Here is a 20,650-nt window from a genome sequence, read left to right on the forward strand (position 1 = left end):
TGGAGAGCCTGCCCGTGCGCATGTGCCCTACCAGCGCGCGGCCGGCGGTGTAGAGTCGCGGCGGCGGGTCCCGCCGGTGGAGCCGGTGGCATGGCGCGGCTCCCGGTGCTGCTGCTGCTGCTGCCGGTGCTGCCGCTCCCAGCGCCTCCGCCAGAGAACGGTGAGCGGGGGGGGCGGGGCCGGCCGCGCGCGCGGGCAGCCACACCGTGTCTCGGTTGTGCCTATTGGCTCCCCGCACACGCCCTTCGCTCTCATTGGCTGGTGGCCTCGTGCGCCCTGCGCGCGTGTCAGCGAGGGGCGCGGGGGGTCCCGGGGGTCCCGGCTCCACCTCACCCCGTCACCCCCGCCACCCCGTCACCCCGTCATCCCGCCACCCCGTCACCCCCATCACCCCGCCACCCCGTCACCCCGTCACCCCCGCCACCCCGTCACCCCCGTCACCCCGTCACCCCGTCACCCCCGCCACCCCGCCACCCCGCCACCCCGTCACCCCCGTCACCCCGCCACCCCGTCACCCCGTCACCCCGTCACCCCCGCCACCCCGTCACCCCGCCACCCCGTCACCCCCGTCACCCCGCCACCCCGTCACCCCCGCCACCCCGTCACCCCCGCCACCCCGTCACCCCGTCATCCCGCCACCCCGTCACCCCGTCATCCCGCCACCCCGTCACCCCCGTCACCCCGCCACCCCGTCACCCCGTCACCCCCGCCACCCCGTCACCCCGTCATCCCGCCACCCCGTCACCCCCGTCACCCCGCCACCCCGTCACCCCGTCACCCCCGCCACTCCGTCACCCCCTCACCCCCGTCACCCCCGCCACCCCGTCACCCCCGCCACCCCGTCACCCCCGTCACCCCGTCACCCCCGTCACCCCCGCCACCCCGTCACCCCCGTCACCCCGTCACCCCGTCACCCCCGCAGCGACCCTGTCCGGCTGCTCCCCGGACCAGTTCCAGTGCGAGCCCGGCACCGTCTGCCTCCCCCGGGAGTGGCTCTGCGATGGACACCCCGACTGCATGGACGACGGGGACGAGCAGGGCTGCGGGACGGCGACCCCGGCCGAGCCGAGTCCTGACGGCGTCCGGGTGACCCCGCGGCAGGTCTCGGCGGTGCCGCCCGCCGGCAGTGCAGGTAACGGGGCTGCGATGGGCCGGGCCGGGCTGAGCCCGCGGGAGGCCGCGCCGGAGCCCCGCTGGCCTGGCCTGCTCCGGGCGATAAACCGGACTGAGCCTTTGATCCCGGTCCCTTAGACAGCGGCGTCCATCCCCGCTTGCTTTCAGCAGAGGAAGCACTGTGGGGACAGCCCCACCTTCAGCTTCCTCCCGCTGAGTCGTGTTTGAACCCGCCAGCGCTCCCTCGGGAACGGCCTTTGAAGAACCTTCTTCCAGAACGTGCAATTCTGGCGGCTTCTTCCAACGAGCCGGTGCCGCTGGAGTCTGTGTCCACCTGCTGAGCTCCTCTGATCTCCAGAGGGAACGGGATGGGGAAGCACTGGGAGCTGTGCAGGCGGGATCAGGCAGCACACACTGGTGTCTGTCCAGCTCAGGGCTGTCTCTGCATCCCAGATGCTGTTCGTGTCTCTAGTGCTGCTCCAAGACGCTCTGGAGTTCCTTTCTCACAGACCTCTTGGTTGTCTGAGGTGCCTGGAGGTGCCGTTCCACTTTCCTCACCCCGGGGGTTGCATGGTGTCTGGAGCTGGAGCCCCGTGGGTGTGGGGAGGATGGGGATCACTGGGCATGAGGGGCTGGATCTGCATTTGATGCCCACACCACTTCAGCTGGGAGATGAGCTGCATTTTGGTTGTACCTGGGGCTTCCCTGTGCCATAAGGAGAAAAGGTGCTGCAGCTACAGCTGGGAAATTCCCCAGCTTTCCCTATTATGTGTTTCCAGTAGGACGTTTTTTTCCATTGCTGTGGGTTAATCACAGTAACAGCAGATAAGGTTTTGCTTACATTAAAAAAGGCCTGTTGGCACTCTTGAGGTGAGTTGGGAACTCAGCCAAGTCTGGACTGGAGACTGCTCTGAATGCTGAGCTGTGAGCCTGGTGGATTTCTTGCTCTTTCATCGCAGAGGCTTCAGCCACGCCTGTGCCTGGGTGCTCTGTGCCACCGAGGAGTCAAAGCCACACATGGACCTTGATTATTGCAAGTATGTGAGAGTCAGGGTGCTGCACGTGGTCTTGGTTCTGGCTTAGGCTATATATCGAGTATCCTGCTGGAGTTAATTCCAGACCTGTATCAGTAGCTGGGCTGGAGAGGGCTAGGCGCAGCTTACACCACAGCTTAATCATTCCTCTGACTTGGACGCACTATGTCCTTGGGAAGGCTGTTCCATGAGATCTGGCACTAACTCGCCTCCCTCTGTCCCTTGTTCCCGAGGGAAGCTGCTGCTCTCCAGCCGTTGGCTGAAGCTGTTGGGCAGCAGAGCCCAGTGCTGATGTCAGGACCAGGCGTGGTGAGCGGATCTCTGTTTGTGCACTCTCCTCTCCTCTCCTCTCCTCTCTAGCTCTCCTGAGCATCCTGGTTGCTGTGGGTTCTGTTGCTGTGTGGGGCCTGTCCAAAGCAAAAAGCAGATCTGACATCTTCAGTCCTGAAAAAGCATCCAGGGAACAGCTGATGCTTGACAAGAGCCAGACAGGCTCATTTCCCTGAAGGGTAAGTGTCTTGTGCCACATGCGCTCGCTGTGCATGAGGGAGAAATGCCTTCTTGCCCTGTTTCTACTCTAGAGCTTTCCCCTCTGGGCACAGCTTTTCCCAGCGGTTCCTGCTGCTGGTCAGCCACATGCTTGGGGTTTCACTCTGCCCTGAAGCAGCAGAACTCTCTCCTTCCTTCCTTGCAGTCAGGCATGAAGGCTCTTGCTTGGCTGCAGGGATAATTGCATGGCCTAATCTGAGACGCTGACTTCTTTTGGCAGTGATGTGCTGGTCACTGTCCCTCCTCTGCTGCCAGGGACACTGAGCGCTTGCGCTCAGATACTAATCTGCTGTGGGTTGTTTTTCTCCGTGTTGCACAAACTCAACTCAAACCAGGTTTCTGCCCGAAGGACTGTCAATAACCAAGTGATTTTCTGTTCTTGTGACAGGGATCTTTACCGTGAGGTGATGAGATGGGACTAGCCTGCTCTCTCCTTCCTGCTTACCGCAGAGACTGACTGAATTGGACATAAACTCTCAAATCTGTGTTGTTACACTGGAAAAACAAGAGGATGCTCCCCTTGGAAATTAGTCTTGGATTGTGAGACAACTTTGGCACCGGAAATAGCACGGGACCTTCCCTGGTGCTGTGAAATCACCATCACAGAGGTGGTAGAAATTCCTTTACGGTTCTTGCCTCCAGCGGTTGTTAATACTGATTCTCACCAGTGCAGCCTTGGACCCAAAGATTTTATTCTCCATGAGATGACAGGTGCTGGGTGCTATTCAGCTGTTTTCTTCCAGCCAAGAGACATTTTTCACCTGCCCCATTCTTCCCCCTGGGTTTTGTCAGGCAACAGAGGCTTTTCATCCGTTCCAGCAGGAGCTTGCTGACTCCGCACAGATCAAATGTGTAGTCCATGTTTGTGCTGGTGTTTTGATGCTGTTCGGTCCCGTGTACAGGCAGCTTTTTACTGACAGGTCAGCACAAGGGTGAAAGTTGAAAATCTCTCTCTCTGCTCTGGCTTTTGCTGCACTGCCACCCCTGTCAGGGCAGAGCGAGCAGCTCCTGGGCTCGCTCCCTGCCAGTGTGTTGCTTCTCTAACTCTCTTAAAGGTTTCTTCCTTAAAACTGTTCTGACATGAGTGGTGTCCCTCAAGGATCCATACTGGGACCAACGCTATTTAATATCCTCACCAGTGGCGTGCATAGTAGGGTCGAGCGCACCCTCAGCAAGTTTATGGGTGACAGACACTGAGCTGAGCGGTGCAGTCGATTCACTGAGGGAGGGGACACCCCCCCATCCAGAGGGACTTTCAGTGTGCCCGTGTGAACATCGTGAAGTTCAGTAAGGTCAAGTGCAAGGTCCTGCACCTCAGTCAGGGCCATCGCTGGAGAAGAGAAAACTCTGGGGAGACTTTGTGTCATTTCTATGTGTAAAGGGACTTGTAAGAAGGATAGAGAGAGGTTTTTTACCAAGGCCTACCAAGTGACAGGACAAGGGGCAATGGTTATACACTGAAAGAGCAGAGATTTCGATTGGACATAAGGAAGAAATGTTCAATGAGGGTGGTGAGCAAGCTGGTTTAGTGGAAGGTGTCCCTGCCCATGGCAGGGGCTTGGACTAGGTGATCTTTAAGGTCCCCTCCAACCCAAACCAGTCTTTATTTCTATGAGGCTTTGAGCATTTGGCGGGGGCTTTTTTTAGCTTGAAATAACTCGTGTCTTGAATCAAACACTGCATGTCATGGCACGTGTAGCTCTTTCTGCACAGCTCAGTGCTGTTTGCTTTCAGAAGAACTGACAGCGGGGGGAGGAGATTCCTGACCAGTGCCTCTAGTTCAGTGTTGACCACGTGTTCCGTGCACAAGCGTTCACTGGGTGCACAAAGGACCGAAAGCGGTTGCCTCAGCTGCTGATCTCTGTGCCTTAGAGGTGAGAACTCGCTTTGCCAAGCAGACACCGGTCAGCAGCCTCAGGGCAGGAGTCTTCCTCTCCTGGGGAGTGTGCAAGTGTGCTGCTGCACCCACGGGGAGAAACTTCTCTTGTGGTCTGGAGTGTTAGTTATTCCAGTGCTGCTGGTTTTAGTACCAAGGGTCCTTTGCAAGGGTGTGCACAACCTTCCTTCTGTTTCCATAGGGACAAATAGAGATGCAATAGCTGTTGGTGAATGGCACAGGAGAATAAAGAATTTGAAACTAGTGAGTTATGGATTTTTTTGTTTTTCTTGGGTTTATGCTTTAGCTTGAATTCTGTAGTTGGGAACTGCATCACCTTTGGATTGTCGTGACTCATGGAGGGCGGGCAGACAGGGAAAGCGAGTGCTGCCGGGGACCGAAGTGACTCCAGCACATGTTGACTGCCACAGGAAAATGAAATACAGGGAGCAGAGTGAATGGGGAGGGAGAAGGAGAAGAGAAACTGCTTGTACAGGCACCAGAGGTGCTGCTGCAGAACAGAGGACAAGTGGGAAGCTTGGCCAAGAATTAGGTGAAAAACTTAAGGGTGCCTGAGCTTTTTTCTTCTTCATTAGCGCAGATGAAAGGAGTGGGATGCCCTGCAGTGCGGGACGGGGCCTCGGTGATCCCAGCGGGCCAGGGCCAAGCTGGGGCTGCTGGAAGTGCTGCCTCGGCTGTGTCACCAGCTGTCACCAGCCTGTCGTGGGTCGCCCTCTGAGCTCGAGCTGCGGAGCTGAGACTGTTGATGGGGCAGAGCCGCCTGCTCTGTGCGGTGGGAAGCACAGCCAGGGGGTAAACGCAGCAGTCGCAGCCTCTTCCCACTGCAAGAGCATCCAGGTTCTGCTTCCTGATCTGTGAGCTGAGCGTTTCAGAGTTGAAAGAAATAATGTTTTTTATGGATCTTGTGCCAAAACTTGTGGCCATGTTTGTGACAGCAATTTACCTTCCTCTATCTGGTGCCAGAAGCATTTTTGTTGTCCTAATCCCCAGGCTCAGAGACTTCAATTGTGGAGCCTGAGCTACTTTTCAGCCTGGGGGCAGCTTTGTGCTCCAGGTCTCTGTATTTAATTAGATCAGCTCATGGAAATCAATGTGATGGTTCACATGCTGGGGTAGGGTTGTGTCCCAGGGTGAAACATCAAAGATCAGCCCATTTAATTTTGATTCCCCTTTCACTTGCAAATCCGAAGGATTATTTCCTTCTCTTCAGTTCCCATAGTCCGGGGAAACTTTTAGTGCACACCTGCATCTCTGTTGTCCCCTTCCATGTCCCCTCTCCTGCCGGTGGCAGTGATGGGGCTGACAGCTCCACTGCCTGGAGGATGAGATGGTTCCTTCACCTCTTCCCCTGTAAATAAGTGCTGTGGGGCTTTGAAGGATGAGCTGGGAGGTGCCAACGGTTTCCTTTCTCAGAGCTGCACCCGTGTGCTTAACGAACGGCTGGTGCCAAGAGCAGCAGCTGTTGTGGGGGTACAGAGCTGATACAAATCCCGCGTGTCTGCACCTCTCTGGGCCTTTCCAGGTTAAATCAAGGTAAGTTCATGCTCTCTGTTCAGCTCGCTACAGTGGATGCCCTCCTTGGAAACAGACTAGCGTGCAACAAATGGAAACAGCTAATAAGAACAGAATAAGGAAAAAGAAGTGCAGAGCTGGAAATAGTTCCTTACATAAAGGAGGACTAGTGCTTCAAGCTCATTATTGTCTTAAGGAGCGGGCACTTAGCTGCCTCCAACTCCTACGACGCAAACCACAATCGGCTTTGGGAGCCGGGCAAGTGCCACGCGGCAGCGTGACACGGGCAGTGTCCTCGGGCAGCGGCTCCTCCGAGCTCCCACCCCTGTCCCTGCGCCGGGCAGGGGTGACCCCATGGAGCCAGAGCTGCCGTCCTGCAGCCCCTAACAGGACTCACCGCGTTGGAGGATCGGGCACGATGAGGCAGCCGGGGCCGAGACGCGCGAGTCTGGCTGCCAGCCTGAAGATCGGGGCTCGCCGGGGCTGCCGGACACCCGAGGAAGAGGAGGTCCACATCCCCTTTGCGCAGGACAGCTTGGTGAAGCCATGGAGCTCCATGCAGAACGTGACAGTTGGAAACCAGGAGAAAAGCAAGACTCCCATCCAAAGGAACAAGTGCCTGCTCAACATTAATGTGGGCGGCAAATTGTTCCACATCGCTTGCAAGGTGGCGGCCCGGTATCCCGTCACCAGGCTGGGGAAGCTGGCCCTTCACACAGACCCCATGAAGAAGCTGCAGCTCTGTGATGACTACTCCGTGCAGAAGAACGAGTACTTCTTTGACAGAGATCCTTCCATTTTCCACTACATCTTCCACTTCTACCGCAGCGGGGTCCTGTGGATCATGGATGAGATGTGCCCCAGTAACTTTGTGGAGGAAATCGAGTACTGGGGAATCCATCTGAAATACTCCCAGCGCTGCTGCCGGATCCTGTTTGAGGAAAAACAAGATGAACTCAGTGAGTACCTGAAAATACAGAAGGAGCTGGAGGCAGAACTGGAGCCCCTGGACTCAACAGGGCAGTTTGAGGGCAAATTTCTGGGACGGTTTCGGAAGATGATCTGGAACCTCACTGAGAACCCATACTCTTCTGTCCCAGCCAAGATCATCGCTGTCATGTCCAGCTTCTTTGTGCTTATCTCCATTGTGGGCATGACGCTTAGCACCGTGGAGGAGATGAAACACAAGACAGGGAAGATGTGGATGGAGCAGCTGGAGATGATCTGTGCCATCTTCTTCACTTCCGAATACCTCATGCGGCTCATATCCTCCTCCAGCTTCAAGAACTTTTTGCGAGCAGCATTTAACGCTGTAGACCTGGTGGCCATCCTGCCCTTCTACATCCAGATCCTCTTTGAAAACCTGGACGAAGCAGACACGCTTTACCATGAGGAGCTGCACCGGGTGGAGAATGTCAGCAAGCTGGGCAAAATCCTCAAGATCATCAAGCTCATGAGGATCTTCCGCATCCTCAAGCTGGCGCGCCACTCCACCGGCCTGCGGGCCTTCGGCTTCACCCTCCGCCAGTGCTACCAGCAGGTTTGCTGCCTCTTCCTCTTCATCGCCATGGGGGTCTTCACCTTCTCCGCTCTCATGCACTCCGTGGAACATGATGTCCCAGGCACCAACTTCACCAGCATCCCCTACGCGTGGTGGTGGGCAGCGGTAAGGTGGGGGTGCTGCTTCCAGAGGGGGCTGTGCTGGGGCTGCCCTGGGGCACGAGGCGTTCCCCGCTGCTGCTGGCCAGGAGGCAGAAAAGGGCCCAGACTTCCCACCACCTCAGTAATGGTGGGAACCTGAGAGCTCTGCACACTCTGAGAAAAGAAATCAGAGATTTAGACTGAGCTCAGAGGCTCAAAAGTTGGCGCTGGGGTGGGATGGCGGGACAGAGGTGGTGACCTGGGAGCCTCCAGGGCTGGGTTAGTGACAAGGGGGACATGACTCAGCCCGGGCTTTATCTGTTGTGGGCCTCAAGTGTTGGGTGGATGTGGCTCAGCTCCATGGACAGCTGCTTGGGGCAGCCCGAGGCTTGTGCAGCATCGCTGCCCGGCTGGGCTCGCAGGGCACGAGGGGCTCAGAGCTCACAGGGCTGAGCCGGAGAACCAAGGAAACGTGGTCACCCGGTGCCTCAGCCCCTGACCCGAGAGGGGCCGCAGCATGGGCCGTGCTGCAGCAGGGACAGGAGCCTCATTTGCTGCCCTGCTCGTGCCAGGAGCCAGCAGCTCTGCCGAGCCAAGCACTATAATAAACCTGGGATTAACTCTGAGCTGAGGAGCAGCTAAAGCACTTGAGAGCCGGGGGTTACAAGGGCATTTTGATCTACTGATGAAATGATCCCACAGGTCACTTCTGCTCTTATAATCCCCTTTGGCCACCACCAGCTGCCTCCTTCAGGTTCATCCCTCCTCGAGGAAGTGCAAAATCGCTCAGTAAAATCACCAGATTTGAGTATTTCAATGTCACAGGCTGATCCTGCCCCTGGTCAGAGTGGCTCCATGCAAAGCCCAAACCTCTCTGCCTCAGCTCTCACCCTGTCCCCGTGGTTTTGCTCCCCCGTCACTCCAACACGGCTCCTCCGGCTGCATTCCTGGGCTGTGCTCCATTTCCCTTGGCAGAGGCTCCGGGAAGCACCATTCCCGTGGGACCGCGCAGCTTTCGGCCAGGAAGCACCGGGGCCACAGCTCCGCGGGGCAGGAAGCTCCAGCAGACAGTCTGGCTGCGGGGAAAGTTCAGCTCCACGATGTCCAGCTGCTCTGGAAGCGGCACACGTGAAGGGGAGGAGGGAGCAGGGGGGTTTGCCTCTGGTCGCGGCTGCTGGGGCTCACCCAGCCCTGTCCTGGGGCTCTCCCCGCCTGCCGGTGCTGCCCGGGGAGCTGAGCCCTGGCTGCGCCGGCTGCCAGAGCAGGGACAGCCCCACTGCTTGCAGCCGTGGTGCCATTCCCAGGTGTCACGGTCCATTTGGTGACGGACTCATGATGGTTCGTTTATCTTGATTTCGAAGTGCAAAATTAAGGCGACCAAAATGCCAAGGGGTTGTAATTCAATGAAACAATGTAACTTTATTATTTTGCCCATAAAGTGGCACGTGATAGAGAAAGTGAAGAAAAAGGGAAAGGAAAGGAGGAGGATTATAGCTACCACCACGGGTCCAAAAGTGTCCCTATGGTCCCAGGTCCCGAACAGCATCCTGCCGGTCCTCCGTCGTGAGCCGTGATCTTTTGGTGGGGAGATCTCTCCGACGTTCGGTCCCCAGGTCAGAGAGTCCCTGTAGCACACAGTCCTTTCTCTCAGGCCATTTGTTTCTTGGTGTCTCTCCAAGTTCCTGATAGCGATGTTGAGGCAAATACTGTTCTTCGGACCGACTCTTACACCAGGTGACACCCGGCTCCCACACCGGGCAGGGAGGTGGTCCCAGCACTGCAGGCCGGGTCTGCGGGGTTTGCTCACATCGGGTTTCATCCTTCTCCCTCCTCTCCCAGGTCAGCCTCTCCACAGTGGGCTACGGAGACACGGTGCCCGACACAGTGCTTGGCAGGATAGTGGCGTTTGGCTGCATCTCCTTTGGCATCATCCTCAACGGCATGCCCATCTCCATCCTCTACAACAAGTTCTCTGACTACTACGCCAAGCTGAAGGCCCACGAGAACGAGACCAGCCACTCGCTCAAGCTCTCCAGGAGGTTCCGCCTGAAGGAGCGAGTCCTGCGGAAGCTGTCGGAGTGCTGCAGAGCCGACCCCCCCTGTCACCACTGACCTCCAGCCCCGGACACCCCCCTGCCCTGACGTGTCCCGCCCTCCAGCCTGGCTGTCCCCAGCAGGTCCTGGCCCCTGGGGAGGCTCCACTGCTCAGGCAGCACGGCTGCTGTTGTGCAGGTGCCACTGCCAGCTCGGGCTGTTCGGATGGGATGAAATGTGCCCCGACGGTGTTGTGACTTTCCTCAATATCGCGTGCTGGAGGCTGCTGTCCCGCAGCGTGGTCAGTGAAGGACCAGCTGATGCTGTACAGCCAAGGCAGGGTGTCTGTCTGTTTGTCACGGTCAGGGGCATGGGACACCCCGGGGACACGGGAAGCGAGCAGGGGGGATGAGTGGCGCTGAACTCTGCCACCTTTCTGAGGATGGTCCATGTGGACACCTGTGATGCGACAAAGCCCAGCGTGACGCTGCGCAGGCGCCGCTCTGCTCCCGGGTTGAGGGGACACAGACAGGCTCCCCTGTGACTGTCCCAGCCACGCAGATGTTCAGCCCGAGCCAGGCCGGGATGGGATTTGGTCACCTGCAAACTGGGCTGGGAGATGAAGAGCAGCTGGGGGGTCCTGCTGTCATCCTGGGGCCACCGTCAAACAGCTGCTGTTGGGAACGGTTGGAAAGAGGCTTGGAGGAGCCGAGCCCCCTGGCAGGGACAGCTCCACTCCCGCTGTCCTGGGCTGCAAGGGACGGGGTCTGAGCCAGCAGGTGCAAGACAGGGACCCCTGTCCTGACCCCCAGCACCTGCACCCGCTCCCTAGTACCCACATGGACACCCGCCCTCTGTACCCTCCCCAGCACTGACCACCCCCAGCTTTGGTCAGCTCTGGTTTCCATCCCATTTCTCTTCCATGAGGAACCTTCCCTTGCCACAGTGCAGCCTCCTCTGGCCACCTTCCCCCAGAGCTGTCCTTCCCCCAGCAGCATCACCTCCAGACACCTCCGCATCTCCCCTCGCCCCCAGACCCCGTCACTGCATCCCCCCATCTGCCCCCATCGCCTGCTCAGAGATCCCCCCTGGCATCGCAGCCTGACTGATGGATCTGAGATCGTTTGACTTCCAAAGAATGGGGCTCAGCGACTGAACCTCCTGCCCCGCCGGAGACTGCGCCGTGACTGGATCTTCATCCCTCTGCTTGCACCCCCCCGAAACTGCCCGCAGCGTGTTTGCTCACCCCCGGCCAACCAGCGGTCCCACAAGCAGCCCCTTGGAGAACAGCGCTTTTAATAGTTCTTCTGAGTTCATTTTACAAGTCCCAACAAAGCAGAAATGTACAGACATTTACAGGACACTGTACAGGTGCTTTCTGTCATATATTAGTGCTCTCGCTATATACATATAGTACAGCCTGCAGGAAGCCTCTGCCTGGGCCAGGAAACCTGCACCCCTGTGCGGGGCACCCCAAAACGGAGCTGCTGCTCCGGGGCTGCCGCGTCACACAGGCTCATTCAGGTCAATTTAACCAGCGCTCAGCCCTGGGCCTCCTGGGCACTGCCAGGGGGTGATGCCACCCAGGGCAGCGCTGTTTGCACACCCTGGTCTCTTTTGGGGGGGTTTGCAGGACAGACACCCCCCAGAGGTGCTCAAGAAGGAGCAGGAGCCTCCGCCACAGCGTTTCCACCTTCCTGCTCCTCCTGCCTCAGTGGCAGCCACAGCTCCCGGCCACCATGTCGTCGTACTGCTTGAGGACCACATTCTCGTCATCATCGAAGTAGAGGAGGTTGATGGAGTAGAGCTTGTCGGGCACGCAGCAGGGGCTGCTGACGCCCTCGCTCAGCTTGAGGGCGTTGATGATGGACTGCACGGTGGCGTGGTTCGTCGGCCGCATGTTCTCGCCCAGCGGGAAGGGGCAGGAGCCCTTGCAGTGGTAGGCGTTGTACCCCCGCGGAGAGATGATCCAGCCGGACCAGCCGATCTCCTCGAAGTCCACAGACAGGGGATGCCTCTGGCAGGGCTGCAGCCGGTCCAGCGAGCGTGTGCGGCGCGACCCAGCCACCCTGGGCACCGGCATCTTGGTGGGGAGAGCAGGAGCCTGGGGCTGTAGATCTGCCAGAAATGAGGACCCAGTGCCATCAGCTATTGCGTGAGCATGGGAGGAGGGAGAACGTGGGGCAGCCCCCCCCAGCCACCCGTCCCCACAGGTTTTGTCGGCAGCCATTTGGTGCAGCGAGCCCTTCGGTCACAGCCCAGGCAGAGCCACGGGAGGCGACAACCCCACAGCCCCACGGCTGCAAAATCCAAATTTACATCTGCGAACCTGCAGCCCAGCACAGACCAAACCAGAAAGCAGACGGCCTCTCCCCGTGCCGGAGAAGGAGCTTTGGGTTTGAAGGAGCCCACATGTGGGGAGCACCCCACGGACAAGGGGACGGCGGCACTGAGCCGTGCCGAGGTGCACGGGACCCACCTGGGAAGCTGACCGCGGGCTGGGACGCTCCCCGGCGCCCGTCATCGGTGAACAGCACCAACATGGGCTTCTTGCTCTCGTGGTGGTCCTTGCTGGATGCAAACTGCAGCGGGGAGGGGTCGAGCGGGCTCCCGCCCAGGCCCTGGACCGTCACCAGCAAACCCTGGTTGCTGCTTTCATCTTCAGTCCAGTCACGAACCTGGGGAACCAAACCGGTGTCACCACGGTGCCGCAGGCCAGGACAGGCACTGCGATGGGGTCTCCATGGCACATGCCAGGCCAGCAGACCCGGGGCCCTGTCAGCAGTGGGGTGGCACCAACCAGGACCCCCCCATGGCCACACTCTGTCCCCCAGCCCCAGAGCTGCCCCAGCAGCACAGGAAGGGCCTGAGCTGCTCCGGGGCTGTGACACACGGGACACGGCGGCAGGAGCTGGCACCAGCGTTACCTGCAGAGCAGTGAGACTGGAGGAGGATGGAGCAGCCCCCTGGGGCTCTTGTCAGGACTCTGACCCCACTCCCAAAGGCTGAGGTTCCCCTGTCACTGGAGCAAGGAACAGCACTCACAGCCTGTGTGATGGCAAAGACCTCCCAGCCCGAGCCCTGCAGCGGGACCAGCCGGGCCGCCAGCAGCTTCTTCCCTCCCGGCGCGTCCGGCTCGCTCTGCTCCAGCACTTGGTAGACGCTGACCTGGGGAGGGCAGCACAGGGGGGTCACATCGTGGGTCCTGCCCACAGGGACAGACCCAGGGCACAGGGACTGGGGGAAAAAAGGTGGGAGGTGGGGGAGTTGTCAGCTTGGATTTGCCACAGCCTGTGGGTGCCTTGGCCAGTGTGCGCACGAACCAGAATGATATTTAAGAAACTGCCATGGTTAAATCATCATGAGTCGTCGTGCAGCACAGTGACACTTTGGGTGCATGAATTCACGGAGCTGTGCTGTGCTCCTGCTGCAGGCAAGTGACCCCAGCGTGCCAGCGGCACCCCCAGGCACAGGCTGCGGACACCCCCCTTCCCAGCCCTGTCCCTGTTCCCATCCCCTCTCCGTCCTCCTCCTCACCTGGCACAAGTGGTGCCTTTTGGGGCCCTCTGTGGCCCTGGGCCAGAGACGGAAGAGGTGCAGCTCTGCCGTCAGGATCTTCTCGTTCTTGCCCACGCTGGAGAGGACGAAGAGGAACCGCATCTTCTCCCCGTGAGCTGCAGGGAAGGACGGGTTGGGAAGCGGAGCCAAACAGGGGGTGGCACCTCCGTCAGCCGCACTCGTCCCCTGCCCACAGCCCCATCCCCAGCACCACAGGGACCCCCCGCCCTTACTTTTATCCAAGAAGCTGCGGACCGTGTTGCCCTCCAGGATGTCGGGGTTCTTGGTGACACCGTCTGCATTGGCGACGGTGTTGAACAGATCCACCATGTACTGGGGCGGCTGCTTGGAGTGAGTGGGGGCGGGTGGAGGGTCCTCCATGCCAAAAACTTCCAGGAGCTTCTTCAGCGCCTCAGCCCGCCGGCTCGCCGCACCGGCCGGGCTGGGGCTCGCTGGCTTGGCCAGAGCCAGCAGCAGCAGGATGGTCCCCAGCATGGCTCTGATGTCCCTGCTCCAGCTCCACTCCTCCTGCCTCCCCAGCGCTGCATTTATAACTCACTGCAAAGCTGGATTGGAGTCAAATATGCACATGAGCAATCAGGAGGGTAAAGAGAGCTAATTGCCATGTTAACAAGGTGTGAAGCTGAGCTCCTGGGCACCCTGCACCAATTAGCCCCAGTACACAACTGGGGGGAGGCCGCTCAGCCCAGCGCTCCCCGGGCTGGGGGGACTCGGGGTCTGGGGCTGCGCAGTCCCTGGCAGGGCCCTGTCTGGGCTGCGTTTGCTCGTTTGCTCTCCGTAGGAGACTAACTGGTTTTTAATGATGGCACTAATGGGACAAACAGAAGGACCTTTGTGTGGAGGAATGCAGCTGCTCCAGAGCCAAGCGGGCTGGACGAGCATCCCCGTCCCATCCCCATCCTGTTCCCGTCCTGTTCCCATCCCATCCCCATCCTGGCTCTGTCCCATTCCCATCCCATCCCCATCCCATCCCCATCCCATCCCCATCCCATCCCGTCCCCATCCCATCCCCATCCCATCCCCGTCCCATCCTCGTCCCATCCTCGTCCCATTGCCATCCCATCCCCATCCCATCCCCATCCTGTCCCTGTCTCATCCCCATCCCATCCCCATCCCATCCCCATCCCATCCCCGTCCCATCCTCGTCCCATCGCCATCCCATCCCCATCCCATCCCCATCCCCTTCCCATCCCCGTCCCATCCCCATCCCATCCCCATCCTGTCTCTGTCACATCCCCATCCCATCCCCATCCCATCCCCATCCCATCCCCATCCTGTCCCTGTCCCATCCCCATCCCATCCCCGTCCCATCCCTGTCCTGCAGCTCACGCCGTCCCGCACCACAGCCACTGTCCATAGCGTTGGGAGACTCAGTGTCACACCGGTGTCCCCATCCCATGTCCCTGTCGAGCATGCATGGTGGGTGCCCAGGGACCCTTCATGCAGGGACAGCCCAGGCTGCGTGTCCCCCGTGCAACAACCACAGAAACTGGCATCCTGGGGATTAAAAGGCATTTGCTGCTAATTCCTGAATGCTCAATATTAATGAAACAGCGTGAGAAACCTATGGACTCTGGATGATGTGACGAAGGCCAATTCTTTTGCTCTTACTGCCAAGTCCCAGAGAAACTGGGTTGCTGAAGGTGGACAGGGTGACACAGTATGCTTGGACTCTATACATTTACCATTTATTTTAATGTCATGTGACTGAACAGGAAAAAAAATTATACGATACCTGCCAGTGCATCAGACAAAAAGATCAGGGTTAGAAAAGCCTTTAGATCTTACGGAGAACAGGGGAAACCTCTGGGAATGAGCCCTGCGGGTATGGGCTCCACAAGCAGCTTGGCACAGGGCAGGAAAGGTGCAGGACAGGAACCAGCACTGTCCGTCCGTCCGTCTGCTGGCAGGGACCAAGCAGCAGCCCCAGCCTGGCCAAAAGCTGCTCACCCAGCTGGCGTCTATAATTTATTCTAACCCAACACGTGGTGGGCAAAAGGGCTGTTGATTTTCCAGAACAGGCAGGGAGGCAATGACGGGCTTGAGTTAATTGATAGAGGAAACTGTTCGCATCCTCTGGCTCCTTCCCTTGCCATTCCCGGCTCTCAAACCACAGCAAAACATCCTGCGGGACAAGGCCGGGCAGCCCGGGGCTGTAGCAGAGGGGACATCTCTGTCCTCACATGCCGACATACCTGCTTCCCTCTCCTCTCCGACTCCTGCTCCACGTTTTGTAAACGGGAGCAGCCGGGTCCGCAGCCCCAGCTCCTGCCAGACGGTCGCATCCTTCAGGATGCTCCAGAGCGAGGGGCTGGGGCGCTGTGCCGAAATCCCAAGGAGCTGCAAATTGCCCGCGATGTTTATTTTACAAGCCGCAAAATATTTTGTAGAGGGTTCATTTATACAAGCACTGTGTAAAACAGCTTTTATTCAAAAAAATAGCCTTCTCTCATTTACACATAGTACAGACAGTCTGGCGGGGGTCTCGCAGGAGCCCACCTGCAGCTCCCGGCCCCGCTGCCCCTGGCACTTGCGCTGCCAGATGGACATGACGGTGCGGACGCGCTCTCGGCAGCTCCTGAACACCGCACCAGCGGTGGATGCAGCGGCTGAAGGCACCTGCTGCCCAAACCAGACATTTCTCTCCTCCTGGTGACTCCCTGCAGTCAGACACAAAGTCCGTCCGTCCGTCCCCTGGGCCCCACGGTCCATCACCTGGAAAAGGCGGCTGCCCCGGAGCAGGTGTGGGAGATGCAGCTTTGTCCCAGCAGCATCGATTCCTTGCTCCTGTGTAACGGGGTGAACTCTCTGCCTCCCCTCTGCCTGCACAAAGCAGGGATTAGTTCTGTCCTTGTGGTTTGATTTGCTTCCCTTTGCGTTTGCCATGTTATTGTGTCTGCAAATGACACAAAGTGCTGTCCCTCTGCCCTGAAACAACTGTCTGGATCAACCCTGTCCCTGAGCATCCACCTCCTCCTCGTCCCACCCCATCGCAGGCAGGGAGCAGGAACGGCACTTTCCGGGACCCTCTTCCCACCCGTGTCTGCTGTCACAGGGACCACAAGCTCTATAAGCAGCTGCCCAGCAGGCCGAATTGGGCATCATCGTCGGCAGGTGATCGTTATCCCTTGAAGCGAGGGCTTCAGCTGTGTCCCTGCGTGGTGAGACACAGCGGAGGGTGCCACCCAAAATCTGCTCCTGGGTCACCTCCCAGGTCCTGCCCCGGGAGTGGGGACAGCTCAGCGCTGCCTCTGGGTGTGCAGCTGTGCGGATCCCCGCAGCTGTGCTTACCTAAGGGGCAGGGATCCCCTGAGGAGCAGCTGCCCAAGCACCTTCCCACATCAATTTCCTGCAAGGATTTGCAAAACAAAGGCAGGAGAATCCCCTGCAGCACCTTGCTGGGGACACTCCAGGGGACCAGCCCCTCATTACTGTGCCCTCTGTCCACCCTCCATCCTCAGGCTGAACCCTTGAGAAAGGGTGGCAGCGAGGCAAAGCCTGTAAGAAGTATTTTGGGTGGCACACAGGCGTTTTTTGAGTCAGAGGTCTCTGTGCACAAAACCTATGGTGAAGTAGACAGTAGAGTCTCCATTGAACTGAGCTTAAGACACACTCGATGATTAAATATTTTTTTAAATTAATATCTCACTGCTCCTGTAAGTATTTCTAAAATAAATCCTTACCCCAAAGAAAAGGCCATTTGTTACTTTATGGCACTGATGCATACACAAATTAGTGGCAGTAAAATGCATTTCATAGCATGAGATAATACAAATGTGAGATTTTTTTGCGGCCAGGGTGTGCTTAGCTCTACCAGGGTGAAGCTGCCCAAGTCAGAGCATCTCACCCACCCGTCCAGCCCCCAGCAGCACAGCTGAGCCCACCACAGGGGAGGCCAAGCCGAGGAGAACCAACCTGGAGCCGTTCCTCCCTGTGTCCCGCAGAGCTGCGCGCTATTTCATAATAATATTCCACCTGGCAAATGTGATAGCACTTTTCCTTCATTTCACAGCTCTCCGGCATCCAAACAACCTCCCCACCTTGTGGGGTTTTGACCAGAGCAGTGCTGAACTTTGTGGGCACGCAGAAAAGTTCATCTGCAAGGAAACAAGAAGGAAATTTAGTGTGGGGCTGCGTCTGAGGCCACCGAAGCGTCCGAGCACGGGCGTGCCGCGTGGCACGGACGCGGTGTCACCTCCAGCACCCAGCATGGGAAGTGCTGGCGTGAAGGTCCCCAGCGCAGCGTTTGGGGCTCGCTCCTTCACCAGCTCAGGGCCTCAGCAGCAGGTTTTGTTCCCCTATCTCCCCATCTCTGGGGAGACAGCCCGAGCTATTACACTTATCTTTGAGAATAAAAGGTCTTGGAACATAAAATACTCACGGCAGCGCTTTTTGCAGTGACATGCTCTCACACCACGGAGCTGGGGAGCATCATTTAACGTTCGCTCATTCAGATTTCTGTCTGGATTTGCCAGGGCGCTGGAGCCGGTGTCACCGGCTCTCCCGGAGACGTGTCCCCCCGAGGATTCGCTGCGGGCCGGGCTCTCAGCCCCCCGTGCCAGCAGAGAAGCCGTTCGGGGCTGGGGCGATGGGGCAGCATCTCCCCACCCCAGCAGGAGGTACCGCATCTGCCCACCTGCGTCACGGGGCAGCGGAGGCCGGGACGAGTGGGGAGGAAAGGGGAGGCGGGCGATGGCCACGGTCTTGCTTTGCCTTTTCTCGCCCTGTTCGAGCTTTAATTCAACGAAAAATTCCCGGGGTAAACAACCGAACCAACGCACACGTTACATTCAGATTTGAGACAGGCAGCCTGACTGTTGGGAAGGCCCGGCAGAGAGCAGGGAGCGTTGGCTGGACACCGAAAGGCCACGTCCTCGCCGCCGTGTCGCCCCCGGGCCCGTGGGCACCAGCAGGCCCCGCTGGCCCGGGCCGGCGCTCACGGGCTCCTCCAGCAACAACTCACGTCCCGCGGGAAGGAAACACGCACAGACCGGCCTGGCTCTGTCTGAGCGTCTGTTCTGCGTAGGGAGAAACGGTTTATCTGCTAAACCTGCCGGTTTTTCTCTCCCTCACCGAGAAAATTAGGATTAAAATCTTGGTTGCATGAGCTAGAAGAGGGGTAGGAGGATGGCTAAGTTGATAGTAAGTCAGTCTTGGGTTTGGGCTCTAAATAGGACCTAGTCTTGCCCTGATCCAGCCCTTGGTGCGGCTCCTTCGTGGTTTGGGTTTGGTTCCAGGCTTTAAAATGGTTCTGAGAGCTTCCCGCCCCCTCCCAGCTCCCTCAGCAGCTCCTGGAGGAGGTTTCTTTTTTCCAAGATGCAGCTGTGTTTTCAGGGGAGGGAGAAGTGTTTTCTGAGAGCAAATTTCCCTGGGCTGCCTTAAGAGGGGGACACCAGATGACAGCCCATTTCTGCAAGCCAGTATTGCTGGGTGAGATTTGAACATCCTTCTCCAGCCCCCCCTGCTCTGACGTTTCCAGTCTTTAACATGACACTGGAGGTGTCAGCCTGACTTTACAGGGGAAAAGCCAGAAGGAAAGTGCCAAGAGCTGCCCCGGGGCGGAGGCAAAGCCTGGGGCGAGTCCACATTTCCCAGCCCTGGGCCATTATCACTGAATGAGCCCCAGTCCATTAACCACCCTGGGGACAAACTCGTCCAGCACCTGCCAGTCACACGTCTGGGAAGTAAATGCTGATTCTGCCAGCTCTGGAAAAAAGCACTTCACGCTGCCTAATTTGCTTTTCCACCGGCCGGGTGGTGCGGTACACAAGCCGCAGGGCTGCGCGGTGCCCTGTGCGGACACGGCAGAGCCCTGGCAGTTCTGGTTTCTCTGTCATCCATCTGGCTCCCCAGCCCCTCCAGCTCAGGCCCCTTGGCTGCTTTTCAGTCCCACGTCGGGACTCGCGCTGGTCTCTGTCCCTCTCTAGTGGCTGCTGTGTCGCAGGAGCTGCCGGGAAGGTTTTAACGGCATGGGTTTAGATGCAGAAATACCAATAAAATGACATCAACAAATTCCAGTAGAACTGACTTTATCAGGCAGTCGTGGAAAATCATTTCAACACGACTCTCCGTTCTGGTAAAAACAGATCAGTTCATCTTCACTGGCGTGACTCTCGGTTTATTTTATGTGTGAATTCACCAGGTTCAGGACAAACCAGCGGAAGATTTTGACCTGTCTGGAACAATTTAGTTTGGACTTTCCATTTCCAAGTGATTTTTGAAACATCAATGTCGTTCTCTGACGCTAACATGAAAAGGGCATCAGAATGAAAACTCCATTTAGTGGTTACTCAGTGGGGTCTGTTTTCAGTAGAGCTTTTATCGGCAGGTTGCTTTTCTTGCTCTGACTGGGGGGGCTGGGATTGGAGACCCCCGAGGTCCCTCCCAGCCTGGGCTGGTCTGATCCCACGGTCTCTGCTTAGAGGACACTTTCCCATCACACGAGGTGCCTCTATTTCCATCCTCACGTCGTGCACAGGGGCATTGTGGTGCTGCTCTTCCCAGTGACAAACTGACACCAAAACTGTTTATTCCCCCAAACCTGCTGCGATCAGCTGGACTGCACTGGCTAAAGAGCCCTCGTTTCACCCGATGACAGCTCTGGGGGACGACTGTGGACCTGCCCGCCTGGGAGATGCCGCACCAGCAGTGCCACAGCGGTGACAATGGTGGGACAAGGGACAGGAAGGTCGTTCCCAGTTCCAGCCCCCGGGACACACACCGCAGCACCCTGCAGAGCTGCTTCCCGTTCCCCCGCCAGGGTTTGTCATCCTGGTGGAGACGGGACTTCAGGCAACGTGGAGCATCGCGACCTGTGCGCGCTGTGTCCCCAAAGGCACGGGCTCCTTCTAGTCCCTCCGATGAGTGACACATGGGACATGGGAATGACAAGCACCTCCAAGGCCAGATCTTTATCACAAAATCACGGCTCCTACCCGATTTTCTCAACGAGGCAGAAAAAGGCCTCCAAGCCCTCCAGACACAGCCTGGACCCGACCAAGGCCTCAGACCCGGCATCGCCCCTTGGCTTCCACGCTGCCCTCCCCCTGTGCAGGCGGCTTGGCCAAAACCCTTTGCTTCTGGGCCCAAAGCGTTGCCTGTGGGCTCAGGTTGCTTCTTCGCAGCCCGTGCAGCTGTGCCTTCGAGGACGATGAGGAAATGAGAACTGTGATAAGCCCCCAGCCGTGCGAGCGCCGTGGGTGCTGGCGCTCGCCTGTTGATGCCTGATGGAAGATCCTGTCCTGATCCTTGGAAACCGAGGGGCCAAATCCACGGATGAAAATTCATGTCT

General features: G+C 58.2%; 2 protein-coding genes and 1 pseudogene across 3 annotated transcripts; 2 read left to right on the forward strand and 1 right to left on the reverse strand.

Annotated features, from left to right (window-relative positions):
• The first annotated feature begins 10 nt into the window (after positions 1-10).
• CD320 (CD320 molecule) lies at positions 11-4,828 on the forward strand. 2 transcript variants are annotated; one of them, XM_065652314.1, is made up of 5 exons: positions 11-160; positions 923-1,132; positions 2,073-2,150; positions 2,508-2,656; positions 3,085-4,828. In XM_065652314.1, exons 1-4 carry the CDS (start codon positions 91-93, stop codon positions 2,651-2,653), a joined length of 504 nt encoding a protein of 167 aa, XP_065508386.1. In that variant the 5' UTR covers positions 11-90; the 3' UTR covers positions 2,654-2,656; positions 3,085-4,828. The 2 variants fall into 2 exon arrangements, with proteins under 2 accessions (XP_065508386.1, XP_065508387.1); XM_065652315.1 differs by lacking the exon at positions 2,073-2,150.
• A 1,695-nt stretch (positions 4,829-6,523) lies between these two features.
• Positions 6,524-9,858, forward strand: LOC135999218 (potassium voltage-gated channel subfamily V member 2-like). Its single transcript, XM_065652775.1, has 2 exons — positions 6,524-7,771; positions 9,586-9,858. Exons 1-2 carry the CDS (start codon positions 6,524-6,526, stop codon positions 9,856-9,858), a joined length of 1,521 nt encoding a protein of 506 aa, XP_065508847.1.
• A 1,633-nt stretch (positions 9,859-11,491) lies between these two features.
• On the reverse strand, positions 11,492-17,321 carry LOC135999209 (bone morphogenetic protein 2-like; annotated as a pseudogene).
• Positions 17,322-20,650: the final 3,329 nt, after the last annotated feature.

Source organism: Caloenas nicobarica, chromosome 27 (genome assembly GCF_036013445.1).
Source record: "Caloenas nicobarica isolate bCalNic1 chromosome 27, bCalNic1.hap1, whole genome shotgun sequence".
Classification (NCBI taxonomy): Eukaryota; Metazoa; Chordata; class Aves; order Columbiformes; family Columbidae; genus Caloenas; species Caloenas nicobarica.